The following is a 10,000-nucleotide window of genomic DNA, read 5'->3' on the forward strand; positions in this document are numbered from 1 at the left end:
ACGAATTCAGAAACGGGTCTCATGGTCGCAGCTTACGTATTTCCTGTAGGCGGAGCCGACATATCTGCGGTTTAAACCCTCACCTTTAACGGTAGAGTGACTGATGTTAGTCTGCCTCAAACGTTACTCTTTTACCTGCTTTTTACTAACACTAACATTACAAATATGCCCAGAACATCGAGATGAAAAGAATCCACCGCAGTGGCTGAGACCAGAGCCATATAGTAATGGTCTGGTCTCAGCCACCGTGGTGGATAATTTGACATTTCGTTTATTTTTTATTTATTTTATGTTGCCACTACTGTTGGAGCAGCCATAAACTACACAGGTTCATCTCTACTGTTGGAGCAGCCATAAACTACACAGGTTCATCTCTACTGTTTGAGCAGCCATAAACTACACATGTTCATCTCGATGTTCTGGAGCATCTTTGTAATGTTAGTGTTAGTGAAAAGCAGGTAATAGAGTAACGTTTGAGGCAGACAGTAAACTCTACAGTTCACTGTAGTAGAAGAGGTGCGCCAACTTTTAAGTGTCGTACGAAGCCAACTTTTGTCGTGACAAATCATGACAACACACACAATACACAATACAATACACAAGAAGAAAAACAACAAAAAAAGTGTTGTAACCTGCCGTTTTCTTCTACTTTCTAATTCTTTGTTTGGCCCGAAAAATTGTGTTTGTTGTCATGATTTGTCACGACAAGAGTTGGCTTTGACCGCGGCGTAAATAAATACTTTCTGAAAAGTCTATGAGGAAAATGAACGGGGATTTATTTTACGGGTCTCTCGAGGGGGCGGGACTGCGACGCTCTATAGGGTTTAGGGTTTAGGCTTTAGGGTTAGGTTTAGGGTTAGGGTTAGGGTTTAGGGTTTAGGGTTTAGGGTTAGGTTTAGGTTTAGGGTTAGGGTTTAGGGTTTAGGGTTCAGGGTTACCTTTGCGTGCCTGCTCCTCCTGGCCGAGGTTGATGAGCAGGAAGCGAGGGCTCTCGGGGCAGAAGGGCAGCAGGATGCACTGCAGCACGGCAGGGGCCACCGTCAGGGACAGCAGCAGGGGCCACAGCTTGTCCGAACCCAGGAGGGCCTCCAGGCCGAACACCTGGAACCATGAGGAGACAGGGTTAGGGCCAGGGGCCACAGGGTTAGGGCCAGGGGCCACAGGGTTAGGGCCAGGGGCCACAGGGTTAGGGGCCAGGGGCCACAGGGTTAGGGCCAGGGTTAGGGCCAGGGGCCACAGGGTTAGGGCCAGGGGCCACAGGGTTAGGGCCACAGGGTTAGGGCCAGGGGCCACAGGGTTAGGGCCAGGGGCCACAGGGTTAGGGCCACAGGGTTAGGGCCAGGGGCCACAGGGTTAGGGCCAGGGGCCACAGGGTTAGGGCCACAGGGTTAGGGCCAGGGGCCACAGGGTTAGGGGCCAGGGGCCACAGGGTTAGGGCCAGGGGCCACAGGGTTAGGGGCCAGGGGCCACAGGGTTAGGGCCAGGGGCCACAGAGTTAAGCTGTGTTTCGCTTCCCCGCGTCCGCCCGTCTCACGACAAGCTACACCAGGCTTTTCTGCGTGCGTGCCTAAGCCAAATGCCCTGGCTACATCGACCTGTCAGACGCGCGGCAGGTTTGTGCGGGACCTTCCGGGAGGATATATAGATACGCGCGCATGGGGGCATTAATATACGCACGTAAAAAAATTAGAACCGATCCTATTTTTAGAGCACGCGTAGGATGGCCCGCGGTATCCGTGCGTCTGTCTGGTGTAGCTGGTATCATTGACATATATCGGTCCTATCCAAACGCACTGTAAACGCGCGCAGTAAACGCATACGCAGTAAACGCACACAGTAAACGCATACGCAGTGAAGGCATACGCACGCGCGCAAAACTGCCTGGTGTAGCTTGGCCGTTACTTGTCGTCTTGCTATAAGCGATACTGTACCTGTACTGTACAGGTCATACAACACTGACCTGTGCGATCAGGATGCCCAGCACCACAAACAGCTGGTGTTGTTTTTGGCAGCAAATCTCTATTTTAGTTTAGTCATTATAGTCTTTGGACTGAAACTTCATTTACTTTTAGTCACATTTTAGTCACCTGGAATGTCTTGGTGTTAGTCTAGTTTTAGTCGACTCTATTTTAGTTTAGTCATTATAGTCTTTGGACTGAAACTTCATTTAGTTTTAGTCACATTTTAGTCACCTGGAATGTCTTGGTGTTAGTCTAGTTTTAGTCGACTAAATGTCATAAGATTTTAGTCGACTAAAATGTATTTTGGCGGGTCTTGATGCCGACGTAATGAGTGTTTTTACACTTGCTGAAAATAGCCGATCTACAAGCTCACAACGCGTCGCATATAAAATGACTTATACTGGATCTCTTGTCCACTAGTCCCTTCCTAACATTTTAGTCTAGTTTGTATTTGTCGACGAAATTGTCAGTATATTTAGTCTTATAGTTTTAGTCATCGTAGCTTAAGTTTTCATTTAGTTTCCATTTCGTTTTTGTCAGTGGAAATAGGTAGTCGACGAACATTCTTCGTCTTAATTCTTTAGTCGACGAAAACAACAACACTGCTCCCAGCTGGTGCAGGATGATACTGTACCACATACACACTGACCTGTGTGATTAGGATGATACTGTACCACATACACACTGACCTGTGTGATTAGGATGATACTGTACCACATACACACTGACCTGTGTGATTAGGATGATACTGTACCACACACACACTGACCTGTGTGATTAGGATGATACTGTACCACATACACACTGACCTGTGTGATCAGGATGATACTGTACCACACACACACTGACCTGTGTGATTAGGATGATACTGTACCACACACACACTGACCTGTGTGATTAGGATGATACTGTACCACACACACACTGACCTGTGTGATCAGGATGATACTGTACCACATACACACTGACCTGTGTGATTAGGATGATACTGTACCACACACACACTGACCTGTGTGATCAGGATGATACTGTACCACATACACACTGACCTGTGTGATCAGGATGATACTGTACCACATACACACTGACCTGTGTGATCAGGATGATACTGTACCACATACACACTGACCTGTGTGATCAGGATGATACTGTACCACATACACACTGACCTGTGTGATCAGGATGATACTGTACCACATACACACTGACCTGTGCGATCAGGATGATACTGTACCACATACACACTGACCTGTGTGATCAGGATGATACTGTACCACATACACACTGACCTGTGTGATCAGGATGATACTGTACCACACACACACTGACCTCGAATTCAGTCATATTGGCAGCAAATGTCTATTTTAGTTTAGTCATTATAGTCTTTGGACTGAAACTTCATTTCGTTTTAGTCACATTTTAGTCACCTGGAATGTCTTGGTGTTAGTCTAGTTTTAGTCAACTAAATGTCATAAGATTTTACTCGACTAAATCTAGTTGATTTAGTCGACTAAAATGTATTTTGGCAGGTCTTGATGCCGACGTAATGAGTGTTTTTACACTTGCTGAAAATAGCCGATATACAAGCTCACAAGCTTGTAGATCAGCTATGTTCAGCATGCAACCAAGTGTAAAATGACTGAATTCTCGATAGCGCGAGTACAGTGATACTGTACCACACACACACTGACCTGTGTGATCAGGATGATACTGTACCACATACACACTGACCTGTGTGATCAGGATGATACTGTACCACATACACACTGACCTGTGTGATCAGGACGATACTGTACCACACACACACTGACCTGTGTGATCAGGATGATACTGTACCACACACACACTGACCTGTGTGATCAGGATGATACTGTACCACACACACACTGACCTGTGTGATCAGGATGATACTGTATCACACACACACTGACCTGTGTGATCAGGATGATACTGTACCACATACACACTGACCTGTGTGATTAGGATGATACTGTACCACACACACACTGACCTGTGTGATCAGGATGATACTGTACCACATACACACTGACCTGTGTGATCAGGATGATACTGTACCACATACACACTGACCTGTGTGATCAGGATGATACTGTACCACACACACACTGACCTGTGTGATCAGGATGATACTGTACCACACACACACTGACCTGTGTGATCAGGATGATACTGTACCACATACACACTGACCTGTGTGATCAGGATGATACTGTACCACACACACACTGACCTCGAATTCAGTCATATTGGCAGCAAATCTCTATTTTAGTTTAGTCATTATAGTCTTTGGACTGAAACTTCATTTCGTTTTAGTCACATTTTAGTCACCTGGAATGTCTTGGTGTTAGTCTAGTTTTAGTCGACTAAATGTCATAAGATTTTACTCGACTAAATCTAGTTGATTTAGTCGACTAAAATGTATTTTGGCGGGTCTTGATGCCGACGTAATGAGTGTTTTTACACTTGCTGAAAATAGCCGATATACAAGCTCACAAGCTTGTAGATCAGCTATGTTCAGCATGCAACCAAGTGTAAAATGACTGAATTCTCGATAGCGCGAGTACAGTGATACTGTACCACACACACACTGACCTGTGCGATCAGGATGATACTGTACCACACACACACTGACCTGTGTGATCAGGATGATACTGTACCACACACACACTGACCTGTGTGATCAGGATGATACTGTACCACACACACACTGACCTGTGTGATCAGGATGATACTGTACCACACACACACTGACCTGTGCGATCAGGATGATACTGTACCACACACACACTGACCTGTGCGATCAGGATGCCCAGCACCACGCCCAGCTGGTGCAGCGTGCCGAAGGCGCCTCTGAGCGGCGTGGGGGACACCTCGCCCACGTACATGGGCGTCAGGCCGGTGAACAGGCCGCAGAACAGGCCGATCACCAGCCGGCCGGCGATCACCATCTCGTAGGAGGAGCAGAGCGTGGAGAAGCCCATCAGCAGACCGCCGATCACCGCCAGCACGTTGACCAGGAACATGGAGCGGCGCCTGGGGAGGTCAGAGGTCATGATGCAACATGGGGTCAGAGGTCATGATGCAACATGGGGTTAAAGGTCATGATGCAACATGGGGTCAGAGGTCATTATGCAACATGGGGTCAGAGGTCATTATGCAACATGGGGTTAAAGGTCATGATGCAACATGGGGTCAGAGGTCATTATGCAACATGGGGTTAAAGGTCATGATGCAACATGGGGTCAGAGGTCATGATGCAACATGGGGTTAAAGGTCATGATGCAACATGGGGTCAGAGGTCATGATGCAACATGGGGTCAGAGGTCATGATGCAACATGGGGTTAAAGGTCATGATGCAACATGGGGTCAGAGGTCATTATGCAACATGGGGTCAGAGGTCATGATGCAACATGGGGTCAGAGGTCATGATGCAACATGGGGTTAAAGGTCATGATGCAACATGGGGTCAGAGGTCATGATGCAACATGGGGTTAAAGGTCATGATGCAACATGGGGTCAGAGGTCATGATGCAACATGGGGTTAAAGGTCATGATGCAACATGGGGTCAGAGGTCATGATGCAACATGGGGTCAGAGGTCATGATGCAACATGGGGTTAAAGGTCATGATGCAACATGGGGTCAGAGGTCATTATGCAACATGGGGTCAGAGGTCATGATGCAACATGGGGTCAGAGGTCATGATGCAACATGGGGTTAAAGGTCATGATGCAACATGGGGTCAGAGGTCATGATGCAACATGGGGTTAAAGGTCATGATGCAACATGGGGTCAGAGGTCATGATGCAACATGGGGTTAAAGGTCATGATGCAACATGGGGTCAGAGGTCATGATGCAACATGGGGTCAGAGGTCATGATGCAACATGGGGTTAAAGGTCATGATGCAACATGGGGTCAGAGGTCATTATGCAACATGGGGTCAGAGGTCATGATGCAACATGGGGTCAGAGGTCATGATGCAACATGGGGTTAAAGGTCAGCAACATGGAGCGATGTCTGGGGAGGAGGAGAGGTCATTATGCAACATGGGGTATAGGCTTTTTCATTGATTGATTGATTGATTGATTGATTGATTGATTGATTGATTGATTGATTGATTGATTGAAATATTTATTAACAGTTTGCAGAATTACAGTATACATTTCAAGCACAAACTCAATACAGAGACTGTTAACTGTGAGTGGACGACCCAATTAAGCATTACACTTGTTTACAACAGGGTCCACCATGTTCAATTCATCAAAACATTTAGAGACGGACAAATAGACACTTTTATGTAGCTAAAGAACAGAACAGGAATTCATCATAAAGGAGGCAAAAAGGGAAAAGATACATATACAGTGAGGGGAAAAAGAGGGGGGGCGGTGGGGGGGAAGCTCGATAGCGCGACAAAAACTTGCGCTTTCTCGATAGCGCGATTTTTTGTTGCGTTTCCAAAACTCGACTGGGTTATACTTTCAAATGCAGGACAGGGAACTGCAAAGTGTAGCCTCCGAATAATTGGCAATACAGTAAGGTTTTTATGATAATAACATATGTGTTCTTTAAAACCTTACATTGTGATACCGATATATAGGAACATGAAAGATATATAAGAAATAAAGGCTCATACATAGTCTGGATTTTCGGTGGTGAGGTGACCACCGAACTACAACATGACATCACTGAGGTGACCACCGAAAACTACAACATGACGTCACTGAGGTGACCACCGAACTACAACATGACATCACTGAGGTGACCACCGAACTACAACATGACGTCACTGAGGTGACCACCGAAAACTACAACATGACGTCACTGAGCCGCGTGAAGAGCAAACCACCGCCACCGCTCCAGCCCTTCTCTCTGTTTTTACTCACCACCGCTCAACGTTATTTCAGCTCCGGTGGTCACCTCACCACCGGAGCGGTGGTCACCTCACCACCGGAGAGGTGGTCACCTCACCACCGGAGCGGTAGTCACCTCACCACCGGAGCGGTGGTCACCTCACCACCGGAGCGGTGGTCACCTCACCACCGGAGCGGTGGTCACCTCACCACCGGAGCGGTGGTCACCTCATCACCAAAAATCCAGACTATGAATAGGCCTTAAGTCTCCCCAAACACATCCGAGATGCCCCCTCACTTCCCACCTTCAAATCTGCACTGAAAACCCACCTGTTCACAATCGCATTCCCAGGCTGATGTGTTTTTAAAAACTTGTTATATTATCCACTGTTTTATTGGTTTTATTCTTTTAATTGTTTTTTTGTAATAAAGTTGTCCTTTTCTCTTTCCCCCCCCTGGCCCCCCAACACATGTAAAGCGTCTTTGAGTATCACGAAAAGCGATATATGAAAATCCCACTGATATTATTATTATAAACGGCACGAGTAGGCTCTCTGGTCCAGACAAGGCTGGGAACCGCCGCTCTAACAACAACAACAATAACAAATCAATTAAAAACAAAATGGAGGCCTGAAAGAACAAGCCAAGGCAATGTTAAAGGGAAGGTTGTAAAGAGAGCCCATGCTTCCATTACGGTTAATAGCTTTTTGACAGCTATCACCTCAACCTGAATTCAGGAAACACAAGAGAGACTTTAACAAAAAGGCCATAACAATCCACTTAGTAACAACAGGCTGCAGTGCATTTAAATGTTTCAACTATATGACAGTCTGATCAATACTTGCAAACAAAGATATAATCCTTCTGGGAGATACAGTAGCAGAGATTTGAGAAGGAGACTTGTTTGTATCCTTTTGGAAATCAGTCCAAATCCAAATTTGACCTGACTAGGACCTACTGAAATGTAGTGGCTCAAAAGAATAAACATTGGAGACAAACATGCACTGATGTGTTACTGTAATTAGTAATTACTGTAATCCTAAACCGTCTGTTGCACACGTGTCGGGGCGATCGAGGCATAAATCATGTACAGTGTATTTGGAGAAACGTAATTATGAAGTCATTTGTTCAACGTTGCCTTCCTAATGATGCAGTAATTGGTGGAGGGAAAATGGACCGTCAATCACAGCGCGTGCGTGACTGATGTGTGTAGTGTGTGTGTAGTGTATGTGTGTGTGTGTGTGTGTGTGTGTGTGTGTGTGTGTGTGTGTTTCGTGTGTGCGTGTGCGCGTGTTTGTGCGAGAGAGTGCGCGAGAGAGAGAGAGTCTGACATCACACTGCTAGAGGGCGCTATAAACCTGAGTCAGGGATAAAGTGTTCCTTTCTAAAGAGGAATGTACTGTTTATTTTAAAGCCAAGCCTGATTCATTAGTTATCGTTGCTGTTAGTACAGTAAGTACACAACGGGAGGAACGAACGTTCCTGCCAGGAATCTGAGCACATCTTGTGATCCGCTTGATTGATCTGTACACCTCTTAAACACCAGGGGGGGGGGGGGGGGGTAAAGGGGGTAAATCCGCAACAATGGAGACCGAATGTGTCTCCATTGACCCGCTGAGCGCTGTTCAGAGGTGGACAGCCGCTGCCCCCGGGGCAATTGGGCTCAAGAGGTTTTAACCCTATCAGTGCTAGAAGTGCTTCAAAATAGACACTTTTATTTTAGATATTATTTTAGTAATAGTATAACATAAGGTTCCTTTCTCTGTCCGACTCGCTTTCTCCTCTGTTTCCTCCGCCTGTCTTACCCTCCGAAGCAGTTCGCCATGCGGTTCGCGGTTAGCATGTTGTTAGCATGTTGTTAGCATGTTGTTAGCGGTTTAGAGCTGAACAGGCTGTCTCTCCTTACCGTCCGAAGCAGTTCGCCATGCGGTTAGCGGTTAGCATGTTGTTAGCATGTTGTTAGCGGTGTAGAGCTGAACAGGCTGTCTCTCCTTACCGTCCGAAGCGGTTCGCCATGCGGTTAGCGGTTAGCATGTTGTTAGCATGTTGTTAGCGGTGTAGAGCTGAACAGGCTGTCTCTCCTTACCGTCCGAAGCGGTTGGCCATCACGCCCACGCTGAAGGACCCCACCATGCCTCCGATGCTGAAGATGGCCACGGAGAAACTCCAGACGACGGTCTGCACGCCCGGGCTGATGGGCTCTCCGTAACGCTCCATCCACGTGGCGTTGAAAAACGCACGCAGTTTCTGCAGGAGGGGAAGAATCAGGGCAGATGGTTTATATTATGTATGTACAGTTATATTATGTATGTACAGTTATATTATTTATGTACAGTATGTACATACAGGAGGGGAAAGAATCAGGGCAGATGGTTTTTATATGTATGTATGTGTACATAGTTCCCTGTAAATGAGTCCGTTTGATGAGGGCTAGGTGCACAGAAAAATGACATACCAAAAATCTCCATCGTTGCCAAAGATTTATTTCTTCAAAGGTTTCCAAAAATAATGTTCAAAATAATTTCGCAGGAGAATACTTCTTTCACAAAAAAAAAATATAACTTCAAAAAAAAAAAAACTTAACTTACATGCTTAAATTCAAGCACCCAGTCTTGGACATTACCAGTCCCTACACTGTCCTAGGGGGCAGAGCTTCCCCCAGTGAGGACATTACCAGTCCCTACACTGTCCTAGGACAGAGCTTCCCCCAGTGAGGACATTACCAGTCCCTACACTGTCCTAGGGCAGAGCTTCCCCCAGTGAGGACATTACCAGTCCCTACACTGTCCTAGGGCAGAGCTTCCCCCAGTGTGGACATGACCAGTCCCTACACTGTCCTAGGGGGCAGAGCCTCCCCCAGTGAGGACATTACCAGTCCCTACACTGTCCTAGGGCAGAGCTTCCCCCAGTGTGGACATGACCAGTCCCTACACTGTCCTAGGGGGCAGAGCCTCCCCCAGTGAGGACATTACCAGTCCCTACACTGTCCTAGGACAGAGCTTCCCCCAGTGTGGACATGACCAGTCCCTACACTGTCCTAGGGCAGAGCTTCCCCCAGTGTGGACATGACCAGTCCCTACACTGTCCTAGGGCAGAGCTTCCCCCAGTGTGGACATGACCAGTCCCTACACTGTCCTAGGGCAGAGCTTCCCCCAGTGTGGACATG

General features: G+C 46.9%; 1 protein-coding gene across 1 annotated transcript in view; it reads right to left on the reverse strand.

The window, feature by feature from the left end:
* Nucleotides 1-10,000, reverse strand: part of LOC310873447 (solute carrier family 2, facilitated glucose transporter member 1-like) — a gene marked incomplete at both ends in the record, with an annotated part of 33,414 nt that overhangs the window by 13,521 nt on the left and 9,893 nt on the right. The window contains 3 exons of the mRNA XM_083785831.1: nucleotides 939-1,101; nucleotides 4,775-5,015; nucleotides 8,921-9,081. Coding sequence (XP_083641957.1) covers nucleotides 939-1,101; nucleotides 4,775-5,015; nucleotides 8,921-9,081 — 565 coding nt within the window. The remainder of the gene's footprint in view (nucleotides 1-938; nucleotides 1,102-4,774; nucleotides 5,016-8,920; nucleotides 9,082-10,000) is intronic.

Source organism: Protomyctophum parallelum (genome assembly GCF_964188405.1).
Source record: "Protomyctophum parallelum genome assembly, chromosome: 1".
Classification (NCBI taxonomy): domain Eukaryota; kingdom Metazoa; phylum Chordata; class Actinopteri; order Myctophiformes; family Myctophidae; genus Protomyctophum; species Protomyctophum parallelum.